Source organism: Microcaecilia unicolor, chromosome 2 (assembly GCF_901765095.1).
Source record: "Microcaecilia unicolor chromosome 2, aMicUni1.1, whole genome shotgun sequence".
Classification (NCBI taxonomy): Eukaryota; Metazoa; Chordata; class Amphibia; order Gymnophiona; family Siphonopidae; genus Microcaecilia; species Microcaecilia unicolor.
This window is the reverse complement of record NC_044032.1, coordinates 202,848,751-202,866,174: the sequence shown is the minus strand read 5'-3', so window position 1 is coordinate 202,866,174 and position 17,424 is coordinate 202,848,751. Positions and strand designations below refer to the sequence as shown.

The 17,424-nt window shown below is 41.8% G+C and overlaps 1 protein-coding gene across 8 annotated transcripts in view; it reads left to right on the top strand.

The window, feature by feature from the left end:
* Positions 1-17,424, top strand: part of LOC115463267 (spindle assembly abnormal protein 6 homolog) — a 177,491-nt gene that overhangs the window by 43,961 nt on the left and 116,106 nt on the right. For all 8 annotated transcript variants that reach the window (XM_030193626.1, XM_030193625.1, XM_030193624.1 and 5 more), the window contains 2 exons: positions 3,448-3,619; positions 4,549-4,626. In XM_030193626.1, the coding sequence (XP_030049486.1) occupies positions 3,448-3,619; positions 4,549-4,626 (250 nt within the window). The remainder of the gene's footprint in view (positions 1-3,447; positions 3,620-4,548; positions 4,627-17,424) is intronic.

Here is a 17,424-nt window from a genome sequence, read left to right as displayed (position 1 = left end):
TCATGTAGATCTGTTGCCAGAATGTTACAGGGTCAGTTTGGCCTCTCGTGATGTAGGTCTTGGGTTCTTTTTCGTGGTGTGCACCTTTTGTTCACCATTGTAAGGTGAGGTTAAATTTGTGGTGGTCTGACCAGGGTGTGTCAGTCCCTTTTGTATTCTATACTATTAGGTTTCGGTCTGAGGACAGCTTGTGTGCAATAAGGTTGACTGTGAGGCTCATTTTCAAAGCACTTAGCCTTCCAAAGTTCCATAGAAACCTATGGAACTTAGCCTCCCAAACTGCTTTGAAAATATGCCTCATTGTGACCTTTGACATGGGTTGTTTGTAAGTTTGACCAATTAAGGTCCCATATTTGGAGGAATTCCTTGCATTCACATGCATTGGTTGTCTTAGGGTCTTCTAGGTGTAGGTTTATGTCACCTATTATAAGTAAATTGGAGTTCAATACACAGGTATTTGATATAAAATCCATGAAGCGAGATTGGCAATCGTGCCAGTTACTTGGTGTATAAAACAAGATCACGTTTAGGTGGCCACGTAAGGATGTATGGTGAATTCTAACTGAGGCGATTTCAAGTTGGGGTGTTATGGACTCAGCTGTTGTTATGAAGTGGGATTTATGGATTAGTGCTATGCCTGTAGTATTGAGAATTTGTTTAGGTAGTTGGTAAGCTGTTTGGTTACCATACTTTCCATTAGTTTGACTGCCAGAGGGATTGATGCTACCGGGCAGTAGTTGGTTATGTCATTTGCTTTTTTCTTTGAATCTTTAGGTATTGGGGTGAGTAGTATGTTTCCTTTATCCTTAGGGAAGAGTCCATGTTGTAACATGTAGTTTAGGTGTGATGTGAGGTCTGCTATGAAACATTGAGGGGTGGATTTTATTAGGTTGTTGGGACATATGTCCAGTTTGCCGTGGGATTTGGTGAACCTGTTCACTTTGGTGACTGTTTCATCGGTGAGTAGAGCGAAGTTTGTCCAGATTCGGTCTGCTGGATATTCATCGGGGATTGGGTCCAGACAGTCAATGCATTTTTTGTGGTCAGTGGTATTAAGTGGTAATGTGATTCGTAGCTTTATAATTTTCTCGTTGAAGTATTTAGCAAGGTATTTTTTTTTCTCTCTGGAGTGTACACAATATAAAAACAAAACAAACAAAAAGCTACAGTATGACCTGAACCAGCAACCTCTGGATCTCTGCTCTAGCTGTTTGCTGGATGCTTTCACCTTTAGGGCTATTCCTGCACGTGGATATCTGTGTGACCATTTTATAATATGCTATTATTCCACAGCAAGTACTTTTGTGCTAAGGGTATTTAAACCACAACACAAGTCTCAAAGCAATAATGGTCCTTAATGCATACCTCAGTGGTGTAACTCACAGAGCATAGACTTTCGAACACAGTGAGATTGACAACACCAACATCTTCATTGACTTCACAGGAAGTTCTTCTGCAAATATTTATGCTTCTCAATTATATCACAAACATTAATTTATTCATTTCTAATATTTACATTAATTTTATTGAATACTCATCTGGGCAAGCCTGCCACTGCCGAGTTGGGGAAAGAAAGTTAAAAGAACATAGGAAATCGTTAACCAGAGAATGGGAGCAACTCAACTGGAAAAATTAAATGGCCAGACAACAAAGGTTGTGGGGGAGTAGCCTAGAGTTTAGTGTAGCAGACTTTGATCCTGGGAAACTGGGTTAGATTCCCACTGCAGCTCCTTGTGATTCTGGTCAAGTCACTTAACCCTATATTGTCCCAAGTACAAATAAGTACCTGTATATACTATGTAAATCGCTTTGAATGTAGAAAGGCAGTACATCAAGTCCCATTTCCCTTTCCCTGTATATAAGTATTGACATACTGGGACAGACCAAAGGTCCATCAAGCCCAGCATCCTGTTTCCAACAGTGGCCAATCCAGGTCACAAGTATTCGGCAAGGTCTCAAAAAAGTACAATACATTTTATGCTGCTTATAGCAGTGGATTTTCCCCAAGTCAATTTTTAATAATGGACTTTTCCTTTAGGTAGCTATCTAAACCTTTTTTAAACCCCGTTAAGCTAACTGCTTTTACCACGTTCTCTGGCAACAAATTCCAGAGTTCAATTACACGTTGAGTGAAGAAACATTTTCTCCAATTCATTTTAAATTTATTACTATGTAGCTTCAGTGTGTACCCCCTCGACCTAATATTTTTGGAAAGAGTGAGCGATTCATGTCTACCCGTACCACTCCATTATTTTATAGACCGCTATCATATCTCCCCTCAGTCTTTTTTTTTCCCCAAGCTGAAGGACCCTAGCCACTTTAGCCTTTCCTCATATGGTGCCAAAAACCCCTGCACTTAGTGCTATTCTAAAAACTTTCTCTAACATCAGGCGGGGTTTATAGAATATGCTTAGCTACTTACAAGCCATTTACAAGAACTAAAATCTGGTGTAAATGTCCATGTCTTATTTAGGCATGGATCGGGCATATTCTGTAATGGTGTGTTTAATTTTTAGGAATGCCCATGACCCACCCATTAGCATTTACGTGCACCAGTTCACAGAATATGCTTTAGTTATGTGTCTAAATTCTAATTAGTGCCAATTAGTGCTTATAATTGCTTGTTAGTGGCGGTCCTAGAGGGGCTGACACCCGGGGCGGATTGCTGATGCGCCCCGCCTACCCAGGTGCACGCTGCGCGCCGGTCAGCGTCATTCATTTCCATGCTCCTTCTGCCCTGAAACAGGTTACTTCCTGTTCTGGGGCAGAGGGAGCATGGAAACGAATGACGCTGACTGACGCGCGGCACCCCCCAGCGGTGTGCACCCAGGGCGGACCGCCTCCACCGCCCTCCCCCCTTGGTAAGCCACTGGTTAGCGGCTAATTATTGGTGCTGATTAGCTTGTTAAACAATTAAGTTGCACTTGCAAATTGGCTATGCGTGCTGATTTGCGTATGCAACTTCAGTCACCATATATCATATATAGAATCTGGGGGTATGTGCAGTATATAAAATCAACAATGACATACACCCACTAAATTAACATCAGCATCAAATAAGTAGTGCATCTTGCTCAGGCAGAGAAAAGTGAAATTTTCAGCTTTGTCCTAAACATCCCATAATTCAAACTCTTGTCACAGGCCAATTGGGAAATTGTTATACAAACAGGAGGCTGCCATAAAAAGATTCCATTTCAAAAGTGCACCGATCTTGAGTATCTAATACTGGGCTGCCTTCAACTAACAGTACATCTTGACTTGATCGCATCACTGTCCCTGACTGGTACCATGAATGTTTTTCTCATGGGAAATACTTGTCGACAGCATGTACAGTGGGAATGGCCATTTTATAGAGACACACACACACACACAAAAAAAAAGAAACCGACTAGAGTGGCATCTCTTGAGGCTTTAGATAATCTGATTTCTTTTATGGTATTTTCACAGATTTTTGCTTCAGCTTGTAACTTCGGCGAGTGCCCTGGATCGCATGCCTTCCAGCTTAAATATAATTGAAACAAATCCCTTCAAACACCTCACTCACCTCTCGCTAAAGCTTTTGGCAGCCACTGATGATGATATCAAGAAATACCTCGCTGCCTGCATTCAGAATTTAAAGGTTTGACCTTGTAATCTTTTTTTTTTTTTTTTTTTTTTTTTTTGCTGTGAGAGAAACTGTGGAAGGAAATGACTGTGGTGTTTGTAGGCTAGTATATAAGAAATGAAGATATTGGGTCCGATTATTCAGCCGGCGTTTGTTGTCCGCTGGCGGCATCAAACCTGGATATTCACTGCTGGGCTGTATCCAGCAACTGACATTGAATATCAGGATTTATTTTGGCCGCTAAAACATTAACCGGCAGTGCCGACATTCCGCGCTAATCGGTTAACTTTTTAGTGGTCAAAGATAGGCCTACTAGTTAAGTGGCCTATTTTGACCGCTCAGCATAGCCAGTTTGGCGCTGAGTATCCATGCCTAATACACTATAGCCGGTTAGCAGCTGGCCACTAACCAGGATATTCAGCGGTAGGTAACAGGTTATCTACCACTGAATCTCCATGATTAGGTGCTTAAACACTATGAGGCATATTTTCAAAGCACTTAGCCTTCCAAAGTTCCATAGAAACCTATGGAACTTTGGAAGGCTAAGTGCTTTGAAAATATGCCTCTATGTAACTGGCCAGGAGCCATTCCTGGCTAGTTTAAATAGTTTTGAATATTGAGGGGGGGGGGGGGGGTGGGTTGTATTTAAACAAATTGCATTCTATACTGTTTCTCATATTCAGTAAATATTGCATGCAAGTAACTGTTTTATTGACCTATTTTTATGGAGTTTAGAGTGATTACCAATAATAATGAAATTGAGACCATTTTTGCCATTGAAATTGGGAGTGAACATGCCTGATTTTGTTTTTAAATATTGCCCTTATTGCATGCTGGTTATAATAAAAGCAATGGTCGTATTGCATGCCAGATAGACTTTTATGTACACACTACTATTATACTGTTTTAAATGGTGGCGATTAATAAAGAAACTTATTCCCCAGGTAGAAAACAGTTCCTTGGAAGAAAGGTTGCACAGAGTGGAGGAAGAGCTTTCCAATAGACTAAGTATTACACAGCAGGTAGTAAATATTCATTTAAATGCTGTAATAAAGCATTGATTTTATCTATTTCCAAGATGCTCTGGATATGTGGGGGAAAATAGTATAAATGAGACTGCACATCAAACAGATATGTGGCTTAAGGTCAATGGACCAGCGGAATGACTCAAGGCTTGATGCATAATTCATACTACATATTTAGTGATGCTGCAGAATAAACTTTCAGGAACTATTTCCCCCCATTTGCAAAAATAATTTCTAGATTGCTACAATAGGGCCCTATTTACTAAGGCACGCTAGCATTTTTAGCACATGCTAAATGCTAGAGACACCCATCGGAATATATGGGTGTCTTCGGTGTTTAGCTCTTGCTAAAAATGCTAGCACAGCTAAGTAAACAGAGCCCGTATTCTTAATAGTACTCATTTTTCATACAAGCATTAAAAAAAATGATAGAATTCTACGCCTGTAATTGGTCTGAGTTGTCTTGCTTTTGTTGATTCTTTTAATTTATGGTTAACTTTTATTTATTTCCTATCTTTTCAATAGTAGTTCAAGATAGGTTACTTTCAGGTACATTAGGTATTTCCCTATCGCCTGAGGATTTACAATCTAAGGGCCCTTTTACTAAGCGGTGGTAAGCCCACTGCAGGCTTACCGCGTGCCCATCTGGAGCAACCACTGGCCCAAAAGAGGTGCCAGCGGTAGTTCCACCCCAGCGTGCAGCGTTTCCAGTGCTAGTGGAAATATTCAAAACATATTTCCACATGGGGTTATCTCGTGGTAATCAGGACAGTACCACATGCTACCTGGTTATCGCTGGGTTAGTATGGGAGCCTTTTCCGCTACCTCAATAAGTGGTGGCAAGTTCTCCTTCCCTCCCTCACATGGCCATGTGGTAAGAGCAATCTTATCGTATGGCCATGTTTTTTTTACCTGCTGTGGAAAAGGGGCCTCAGCAAGTGGCAAAAACGTCCCCATCCCGCTAATGCAGGGACCTTTTTACTGCAGCTTAGTAAAAGGACCCCTAAGTTTGTACCTGAGGCAATGGATAATATGACTTGCCCAAGATCACAAGGAGTCACAGTGGAATTTGAGCCAACCTTCCTTGGTTCTCCGCTCGCTGCTCTAATCCTAAGATACTCCCCCATAACTTTTTTTTTTTTTTTTATATACCATTATTGTATACAGTTCTGTACATATGTGCTGTTAATTTCTTTGAGTTAACTAGCTAAGTACTACATGCTCAAAAGAATTGGCCCATGATTAGGCAATATAAGACACTAAGTTATACATATTCACCCTAATTCTATATACGACACTCAAATTTGTGCACACAGTTTAATTGCTTAATGAATCAATTAGCATCAATAATTGGGCACTAACAATTGACTTGGCAATAATTGAAATTTATGCACACTTTATAATTGCTATTCTATAAAGATGAATGCATAAATGTTTTCTGTTTGGATCCAGAAAGGGGGTGTGGCCACGGGAGTGGCATTGGTGAGTCTGGGGTGTTACAGAATAAGGCTGATTTGCATCTAATTTAGTGAAACCTGGTGTAAATCCTCGCACCTAAAATTCGGCATGGATCCTGGTGCCAAACGCTATTTTATAAATGGGGTCCAACTTGTAGTGCCCTTTATAGAACAGTGCTTTGTGCTCCATTTTTTTTCGGCACCATATATAGAATGTAGCCCATTAGGGTAATTCGATAAGGAGCTGCTTAGTTTTAGGTGGCAAGAAGTTGCATGCATGGTATTCAAGTTATTTTTGAATGTAAATGATCTCTTATTGAACACAAACTAGCGGAAAAGTACACATCATATTATAACTTACCCACGTTCATGCATACGTGTGCGTGCATTCTCTGCCTCTTTTGATAGTATTCTGTAAAGGAAAGCAGGTGCTTACCTTTCCTTATAGAATAAACAAAACAAGCTCCCTATTACACTATAGAATTACCAGTTTGTGTTGTATTTATTATATAACCCCATGAGGACTGTGTCATTCATTGCTCTTTACTGCCCTTGTGCTGCCTCTGCTCTTTTCATTGGCCCTGCTTTGGCTTTACCCTTCAGCTGTTACCCATATCTGTAGTGCAGTGCATATCAAATATCTTTTGCCTGTCGTCCTACTTTCCATCAGAAGACATTCTCACAGACTTGGCCCTGTGTCTCATGCAGCACCAACTTCTAGCTATGTTGACTGATGGCAGAAGTTGCTGTTTATATTGTCTTTCAAATGTCATGTGACGTTTGACATAGGAGAAAACATAGTTGTATAACCGGCACTCCCCGTCATTACATCCCATGTTATTACCTGAGGCTACATCAAGGCATATAGAGGAAAAGCGCCATGTGTTGCAAAATCTGTAACAAAGCACAGAATTTAAGGACTCTGTCCTTGTTCCATACACTGCATGAATTTTTGAACAGCACACTAAACTGTAGAAATTTCACAGGAGAACAACTGAACAGCTAATAGAAAATAACATCAGTACCCACACTATTACTTTGCAGTTCCAAAACATAAATCCCCCCTCCATAAGAATCACAATAAACCATGGAGGTCATGACAAAACATTGATCTCGGCTTTATTACAAAACTAGTAAAAAAAAAAAAAAGGCCCGTTTCTTAACGAAATGAAACGGGCGCTAGCAATGTAATTAGTTCCTGCCATTAATGTTTCCACGGTTGTATTCTGAATATAATTGTTGTTTACATGTGTAAGATTTCTTTACACAAAAACTATTGTATATAAACTGTGTTACAATGTGGTAAAAGTTTTCCTTGTTCAGGCCCTTCAATCAGTTTAACAATCACATCAGAAGAGCTCCTTGTGAGAATGCAACATACAGTTGCCCATGAGAGTGACAGTGTATTTTACAGACAGTGTAAGAGAGAGATTCACAGAGTGATTGAATGTGTGTATGTGTTTGAGTGACAAAGTGATTAAATGTTTGTCTTCCCTTCCGTTCTGTACACTTGCTTCCACTGATGTTCATACCTCCCTGTTATATGATTGTTAGAGATTCAATCCACTCCACTTCCCTCCTCCAAGTTCCGTTCTGTCTGATTGGTTCTTCGTTCCTGTGACGTCACGTTTGTTTGCTTGGCAACTATGCAGCATTCCGTTTCCTCGACATGAGGGTGGGGACAGTGAGAGCCAATGAAACACTGAACTATAGACTTACGAACCCTACACTGCCACAGTGCCACAGTCAGCTTCAGAATGTTGGAGGTGCTTTTTATTATATAGGACTAGTAAAAAAGGCCCGTTTCTGACACAAATGAAACGGGCGCTAGCAAGGTTTTCCTTGGAGTGTGTATGTTTGGGAGAGTGTATGTGAGAGTGACTGTTTGAGAGTCAGAGTGAAAGTGTGAGTGTGTGAGAGAGAGAGTGAGTCTGGGTGTGAGTGTGTTTGTGAGAGAGTGTGTGTGAGAATGAGAGTGTGTGCAAGTGTGTATGTGAGACACAGTGTGAGAGAGAGTGTGTGTGTGTGGGCAAGAGAGAGAGTGTGTGTGAGACACAGATTCTCTGTGAGAGTGAGTGTATGACACCAAGCGAGTGTGTGAGTGACTGTGTGGCACATAGAGAGTGAATGTGATACAGTGTGAGACAGAGTGTGTGAGAGTGAGAGTCAGAAAGACATTGTATATGAGAGAGAGAGTGTGAGCCGTGCCCTCCCAATCCATGGCCATCTGTCCCCTGCCCCCTCCATTCATCCTTTTCCAGCAATTCCCCTCTGTCCCTGAGCCCTGCCCTCCCAATCCATGGCCATCCATGTTTGTCTGTCACCTGCCCCCTCCATTCATCCCTATCCAGCATTTCCCCTCTCTGCCTGAGGCCTGCCCTGCAATCCATATCCATCCATGCCCATCTGTCCCCTCCATTCATCCCTATGCAGCAATTCCCCTCTCCCTGAGTCCTGCCCTTCCAATCCATGCTCCTCTGTCACCTGGCCCCTCCATTTTTCCCTATCCAGCATTTCCCCTCTCTGCCTGAGGCCTGCTCTGCAATCCATATCCATCCATGCCCATCTGTCCCCTCCATTCATCCCTATCCAGCAATTCCCCTCTCCCTGACTCCTGCCCTTCCAATCCATGCCCATCCATGCTCATCTGTCACCTGGGCCCTCCATTTTTCCCTATCTAGCATTTCCCCTCTCTGCCTGAGGCCTGCTCTGCAATCCATATCCATCCATGCCCATCTGTCCCCTCCATTCATCCCTATGCAGCAATTCCCCTCTCCCTGAGTTCTGCCCTTCCAATCCATGCCCATCCATGCTCCTCTGTCACCTGGCCCCTCCATTTTTCCCTATCCAGCATTTCCCCTCTCTGCCTGAGGCCTGCTCTGCAATCCATATCCATCCATGCCCATCTGTCCCCTCCATTCATCCCTATCCAGCAATTCCCCTCTCCCTGAGTCCTGCCCTTCCAATCCATGCCCATCCATGCTCCTCTGTCACCTGGCCCCTCCATTTTTCCCTATCCAGCATTTCCCCTCTCTGCCTGAGGCCTGCTCTGCAATCCATATCCATCCATGCCCATCTGTCCCCTCCATTCATCTCTATCCAGCAATTCCCCTCTCCCTGAGTCCTGCCCTTCCAATCCATGCCCATCCATGCTCCTCTGTCACCTGGCCCCTCCATTTTTCCCTATCCAGCATTTCCCCTCTCTGCCTGAGGCCTGCTCTGCAATCCATATCCATCCATGCCCATCTGTCCCCTCCATTCATCCCTATCCAGCAATTCCCCTCTCCCTGAGTCCTGCCCTTCCAATCCATGCTCATCTGTCACCTGGCCCCTCCATTTTTCCCTATCCAGCAATTTCCCTCTCTCCCTGAGTCCTGCCCTCCCAATCCATGCCCATCCATGCTCCTCTGTCCCCTGCCCCCTCCATTCATCCATTTCCAATAATTCCCCTCTCTCCCTGTGCCCTGTCCTCCTAATCCATACCCATCCATGCTCCTCTGTCCCCTGCCGCCTCCATTCATCCTTTTCCAGCAAGTCCCCTCTCGCCCTTCCATGCCCCCCCCCCTCGCATCCATGCCACTCTCTCTCCCATGTCCCAGCCTGGCCCGCCCTCTTCTCCCCCCCCCCCCTTCGCATCCATGCCTCGCATCCATGCATCCCTTTTTTTTTTTTATTATTCTTTTTAACTTTACCTCCGTGGCGGTTCGTGCAGCGAAGCGTCAGGGAAGGAGGCGGCGCTCCCGACGTCTAGCTTTCCCTTCGCTGTGTAACCGCCTTAAGGCGGAACACAGCGAAGGGAAGGCTAGACGTCGGGAGCGCCGCCTCCTTCCCTGACGTTTCGCTTCCCGATTTGTTTGTTTTTTTCGCGAGGGCGGGGCAGAGACGGCTGGCTGGCTTGAAGGCTTCACACCACGAATCCACGAACCCTACAGCTTCAGTGACGTCAGATGGCTTCAGGGCATGGCTTCAGGGCTTCAGGGCTTCACAGAACGTTGTCCTCATTAGAACGTTCACGGTGCGTTTTATTATATTAGATAAGTTTTGCTTAATAAACTTAATATACTGCTTAACTTACATAGTACATAGTAGTAAATTGTTTTTCGTTAATAAAACTAATATATTGCCTGAAGTCTACAACCTCAAATGAAGATGCCTAAAGGTACATTCCTAACAGTACCTTCCAATTAAAATTACCCTATAAGCTCAAAAATTCACTTCCAAATTTCCAAATACTACAAACTCTTCTTGACACCGACCACTACCCACCCATCAGAACTAAAAAAAATTCCTTCCTACCCAAAACCCGTTCCCCAGAACCCTGTCAAGCTCTGCCTACTGCAACATTCTCCGCCAATGATATACCACTCTGCTCAAAAACATCCCTATACATTAACCCTAAATGCTTCATACTTCCAGAAAAATCCCTTCTTTCCTTTAACCCCTGTAACTTACCCCATAACTTATTGTATTCCTCTGCCTTCCAGTTCTTTTTTTAGTCCACAGCTCCTCCAAAAATGTCCATGTACTCCTGCTTACTGTGGCAGGCTTGACCATGTTGTATGCCCTCAGGATTATTTAGAGGGCACTCTTATTTTGGGAGGATTTTATTGGGATTTTTATCCCTGCAGTTTGCCCTATTTTGTGGAATTTGTTTTTCTTATTGAAGTTGGAGGAAATTGGGCCCTTGGGCAAAGCTGCACTGTGTCAGAACTGTGCTAGCAAACTGGCCGACTGGTAAGATTTTTGTCTGTGACTGAAATCTGGTGCTATCCCTTTCATTCTATAACAGGTCACTGAAAGTTAGGTGCCCATATTCATGCTTAAGTTATAGAATACCAGTACTAAGGCATGTAAGTGCTAGTTGGGCCCTAATCATATTCTATATCTTTAGTGCATAACTAACATTCCTCCAGATTCTATATATGGTACTTGAAATTAAATTGAGTAATGAGGCAATTCATACCAATAATTGGGCATTAAGAATTGGCGTTAATTGGAAACAATTAGGATTTAAGCACACATCTTTCTAAGTGCTATTCTATAAAAATGCTTGCGTAAATCTTTTAGCACGTATCTGAAAAAGAAGAGGGCATGACCATGGGAGGAGCATGAGTGAGTCAGGGACATTCACTAAAAATGTACAAAGTATTTTAGAATTTGGGATATTTGCACCTAATTTATGTGTAAGGATTTAATCCAGGTTTCAGATGGTGTAAATCCTTGTGCCCAAAATTTGAATCCAGACAATGTGTTAGTCTATAAATGGTGCCCAACTTGGAGTGCCATATATAGAATATTGCTCAGTGCTCATTTTTTTAATGCCCAAATTGGGTGCCATATACCGAATCTAAAGGAAGGGGATGTTCATAGGGGGAGGTGCATGGGTGTGTCTAATAATTTAGCATGTAATTTATAAAGTGTTAGTTATGTACTAAACTGCCACATTTAGGTGGTCACATTTATGTCTGCTCTTGATATGGCATTATGGAATCTGGGCACTAAGATGCCGTTACAGAATTCCTGCTAAATCTTGGTGCCTAGCATTTGATGCCTTTAATAGAATTTCCTCCCCATTTGTTTAGAAAGGTATGTCATGGCACGTGGTAGGGAATACTAGCACCAGAACCCTAGTCAAGAAATCTATTCAGTTATATCTGAAAGGATAACTTTTCTTGGATTATTACAGGAGATGCTGATATTTAATGGCAGCATTGTTTTGCAACTTTATACTTCTAAATTTGTAGGTATAAATTAAGCATGTATTCAGTAGCTGTTATTTGTATAATGCCATGATAAATATACACATTTTTATGCATAATGTAAGCAGATAAATTTATATCTATCATCAGAATTTATATGTAAAACTAGCGTAGTCAGCAGCTGAATTTTGCTGCGGAAAGTGTAATGTTTGAAAGCTTGTGCACACCACACCTTGGTGGATGGACACGACCCATTAGTCTGGACTGGTCTGGTATGATTAAAGGAAAGAAAATTATCAGGTAAGAACATAATTTTTCCTTGTCTCCTATTCCCTGCTCTATGGCTCTGGCCCTGGTCGGATCTGTCAAGTGCTATATTCAAAACGTGTTGAAGTCTATTATCAGGAGGTCTAAAATCTTCAGGGTGTTTTGTACAGTTTAATGAACCTAATGTCATACACATTGGGAGCATAGACTGTGGTCGCTATTAGATATCTGCTCACCTTAACTTTAACCAGAGTTTCTGCTTGATAGCCTGAAGAATTTTCACTGGTGGTGATATACCTGATAACATTCCATTCCAAATCCCACTGCTGCTCCTTGTGATCTTGGGCAAGTCACTTAACCCTCCATTGCCTCAGGTACAAACTTAGATTGTGAGCCCTCCTGGGACAGAGAAATATCCAGAGTACATGAATGTAACTCACCTTGAGCTACTACTGAAAAAGGTGTGAACAAAATCTAAATAAATAAATAAATGTAATGAGAATTGCATTCTTACCATGACATTTTTTTATTTAAAATAAATTAATCTTTTTATATGCAATTTGAGAGAAATTAAGCAGTTTCCATGTGGATAGTAGGAGCAATAATACTAACTCAGAATCAGTATGTGAAATATTAAGTGAATCCCTGGTTTCCTCAGTATAATTGGCTAATTTGAATCAGATGGGGGTCACATGATGCAGACCGTCTATATGGATGCTTGGTGGAGCTTATGTGGGATGTACTTTAACATTAGCTAAATTACCTACTAAATCTTGTACAAGTGGTGATATCCATCTCTCTGCATCCACCTCCCCCTCCTCTCCCTCCTCCCCACTCCTGAGGAAGATGCAACCTGACCCAAGTGTTGGATAAGAGATTTTGGGGGTCGAGTGGGTGATGTCTACATAATCACAGCTGGGAAACAAAAGTAAAGCTTATTGACAGTATGATAGTGGCAGAGACAGAAGAGGGCCGAATTGGTGCAAGAAATTTGTAGAAAGGTCAGTTGCCCTTGAAGATAAACAAACTTCAATCCACAATAGATGAAATGAGGATGCAGTTCAACTTACATAATCAGCAGCTTAAGGAAGTAGAGCAGAGAATGGTGATGCAGGAGAAGAGTGTCCACCAATTGGTCCAGCACATAGGGGAGTTAAAAAAAAAAAAATGGTAAGGTTTGTCTCTTTGCAGATGATACTAAACTCTGTAATAGGATGGACACCCTGGAGGGTGTGGATGACATGAGGAAAGATCTGGCAAAATGTCAAGAATAATCCAATAATTAGTAACTAAAATTTAATGCTACGAAATGCAAAGTCATGCGCTTGGGTTACAAGAATCCAACAGCACGGTACCATATTGAGGGTGAGGTGCTTCTGTGTATGAAAGAAGAGCGGGACTTGGGGGTGACCTTAAGACGGCCAAACAGAAAAGGCATCGATGAAAGCCAGAAGGATGCTTGGGTGCATAAGGAAAGGGATGACCAGCAAGTAAGAAGAGATTAAAGTGCCCCTGTATAAGTCTTGGAGGCTCCATTTAGAATACTGCGTGCAATTCTGGAGACCGCACCTACGGAAAGATATAAACAGGATGGAGTTGGTCCAGAGTGCGGCTACAAAATTGTTAAGCGTTCTCCATCATAAAACATATGGGAACACCTTTAGCAATGAAACTTTGTCATGCATTTAAATAACAATTGATTTTTTCTTAAATTAACATACTAAGTTGCAGAAGCTTCTAATAAATAATGTTTATCTGTGCACAAATATCACCTAAATGAAATAAAACTTCTAAACATTTCTCATTAACAAATTAATCTCTTCGGTAGACAAGTCTTTGGTTTTCTTGTATTCACGTCTTTTCTTTGTGTTAGTAGTGAGTCCTAAGAGTATCATTTTGCTTAGTCTCTGAAAAATATTTTAAAAAACCAAAACAAACAAATAAACCCTATCTTCACCGGCTCAATGCTTGCATCGGCTAGCTGTCCTCACTCCTAGTGCATGTACTCAGAGGTCCTCTTCTCTTCGCAGTGCTATTCCCTACCTTTTAATTAACTTAAAAGGGAAAGAAACCCTAATGAATCTGTAGTGTGAAGGTACTCTTTATGAGTTTGTCACTAGATAATCACTAACCACCCAATAAAAACAAATTTAATAATTCAGGGACCCTAAGCTAACTGCCCACAATGATGCTGCCTGGTAAGATCACCACTTTAGGTTTTCTTGAGCACTGTTTCACTTTAGAAAGGGTTTCTTATTTACCCTTGAGCTCATTGCTAACTCTGTACTTTTATTTTACAGCAGAAGAAGTTCCTACTGAGCAGTGTTTTTAACCACTGCAATAATAGCTCTCAGGCTATGTAGCTTAGAATACTGTCTTCTCACGGTTCTGTGGGCTGCCTCCTAACTGGCAGAGAAATCTTTACTAAGCAGAGTAATCTGTCTTTAGCTAAGCATCCTATAACACGATATGAGCTGCTCGCAAGAGAAATAATTCATCCTTTTCAAACTGTTAATACTGAACAGTTCAGTCACCAAAGCTAATCTGTTTTTAAACTGGCAGCTCAGGTTGGATTAAAACTGTTCCCTGCTAGTTAATTTAATCATTTCTAGCAAGTTTTTATATCTGTGCACGTATAAACTTTTTTTTTTTTTTTTAACACAGCTTTTCCCTGTAGAGCCTCCTAACAATCTTGTTGGCTCTCTGACGCCTAATGCACCAACTTGCATTCACACTCAAAAACAACTGTCATTTTCATATTTTCAGACACTTGCTAGCTAAAGCTATTTTCATTCGAAATCATGACCAGCACAGACACGCAGCTGTGCACACCCTACCTAAGCAGGCTTACCCTCCCATCTGCCAAAACAATGTAGTTTGGAATTTTATGCTGTCATTCTGGTGACACATTAAAGTCCAGTATTACCAAAGCAACTTTTTAAAAACCCCCGGGTTATACTAGAATGGGGGAATTGGGGTTTGAGGGGAAGAGAAATGCATCATCAGTGAAGACAGATACCTTTAAGTGTCAGATCCCCAATAGATATAGGTATACCACATATTGGATCAGGTGCGCTAATTGTTATCAGCAAGGCTCAAGTGCTAGGTTAAAAAGTAGAGGAGACACATTAAATTCTAGTATGACATTTGAGAAATAGAGCACTAAAAGGCATCCATTTTCAAGACTCCTGAGGCAGGCCATTGTGGCCGAAACACGATTCCTGTTGAGTCTTTGGATGTTTTAATTAAAATTATCTATTATTTATACATCTAGTCTATTTCTCTTTTGGTGTCACTTTTGCTGTTTGTTACTTTTGTGTCTTGCGAGGGACTTTGTTCTTCTGTTTTCTGTTGGGTATACAATAATAAAATTTGTCTCATAAATAGGTTTATGCCTGAAACATATTTTATTAATCATTTTATAAATTTACATTCTTTTAATCTTACTCCATATATCAATTACCACTTACTCTCTCACCATGCATGCCCCACTCAACCCAATCATTACCCCTCTCAAAACTCACTAATACAAATTAAACCTCACTACTCGCTAAATACCCAGATCAACTACCAATATCACCGTCCATGTTGATCATTTGTGAATTGAGTCAAACTTTGATCAATAGTCCCATTCCATGGTGTTACACCACCAGTCACTTAATAGTCTGCTACACTTCTGTCCACCTCATCTGAACATTTTAATCTTGTTTGAAGATATCACACTCCAGATCGCTTTGTAGATCAATGAGTACTTAAACGAGCAACATATTCAACTTGTAAGTCTTCCACTCCTTGTTTCAATCCCCATCCACTCGAGCAACTCGCCCCATAAAATTTGATTAATAAAATGTGATGTTTCAGGCATAACTGACCATATGCATAATATTTACGATATATAAAGGTGCAGTTATTACATTGTTTTAGCCCAGTAGTGTTGATTTGATAAATAGGTTTATGATAGAGCTATAAAATGATCATGCAACAACTATGTAACAAGATAAATCTTATGGGCCTGATATTCAAAATGACTTAAAGGTCAGGAGAAGATCCTGGCCAATTTAAATCGTTTTTATTCTTTCCTGCCTACTTCCACCGCTCTTGCCAGTATCGCTGCGGCTTCAAAATTGCTGCTTGAAGTCTCAGTGGCCGTCTCGTGAGGCTGCCACAGGAAATATTGGCAGCCATTTTGAAGAAGTGGTGGTACTGGCAAGAGAGGTGACAGCAGGCAGGAAAGAGTGAGGTTCCTTCCTACCCTATAAGGTATTCCCTCTGTGCACTGGTGAGTGTGTGGGTAGGGTGCTAGAAAAAGATAATTGGTATCTGTGTACAGGGAGGGATGAAGGGGGCTGTAAGGTGGGTGACGTGTGGGTGTGGGGGGCGGGTGAGAGGGTTGGACAAAATAAATATGGATGGTATCTGTACAGAGAGGCTTTAAGATGGATGAAGTGTGGATGCAGGGAGAGGGGGGCTGGGAACAAAGCTAGATGGCTGTGGGTGCCAAAATATTGTTAGAAATGTGCAGAATTTCAAATTTTTTGCACAGAAGTTTGTGTTTTTGGCATAGAATTCTGGCAGGAGTAAAATCTATGCTACTAGTAAAGGCCCGTTTCTGACACGAAACGGGTGCTAGCAAGGTTTTCCTCGGAGTGTGTATGTTTGAGAGAGTGTATGTGAGAGTGACTGTGTATGTGAGAGAGAGTGAATGTGCGAGAGTGTGTGTGAGAATGAGTGTGTGCAAGTGCGTATGTGAGAGTGTGAGAGAGAGTGTGTTTCACACAGATACAGTGTGTGCGAGAGAGAGTGTGTGTGTGAGACACAGACTCCTGTGAGACAGTGTGTGAGAGTGAGAGAGAGAGAAAGACATTGACTGTGAGAGAGAGACTGAGAGAGTGTGTGTGACAGAGATACCTCCCCCCCTCTCTGGTGTCAGGCCCCCCCCCCCCTTTCTTTCTCTGGTGTCTGAGCGTGCAGGACGCTGAGCTCTGGCTGTGCTTCAAGGAACTGACCAATCCTATTTAATAGAATGCACCTCCAACATTCTGAAGCCGAGAAACCTCGTGTGGTTGGTCACTTCTGCTTGTGACGAACCTGGAAGTACGTGATGTCAATTCAGGAGATGGATACAGAGAGCAGGAATGCCTCAGCCATGCAGTCAGCTTCAGAATGTTGGAGGTGCGTTTTATTATATAAGATAAGTTCGCAGTCTTTTGCTGGTCTAAATTTATCTGTACACTTTTTCAAAGTATCTTAACAAACCAAGGGCCCTGTTTACTAAGGCGCGTTAATGTTTTTAATGCGCCTACAATAAGTGTGCACACTAACCATGTAGGTGCCTATAGGGATATTGTAGGTGCATACACGGTTAACGTGCG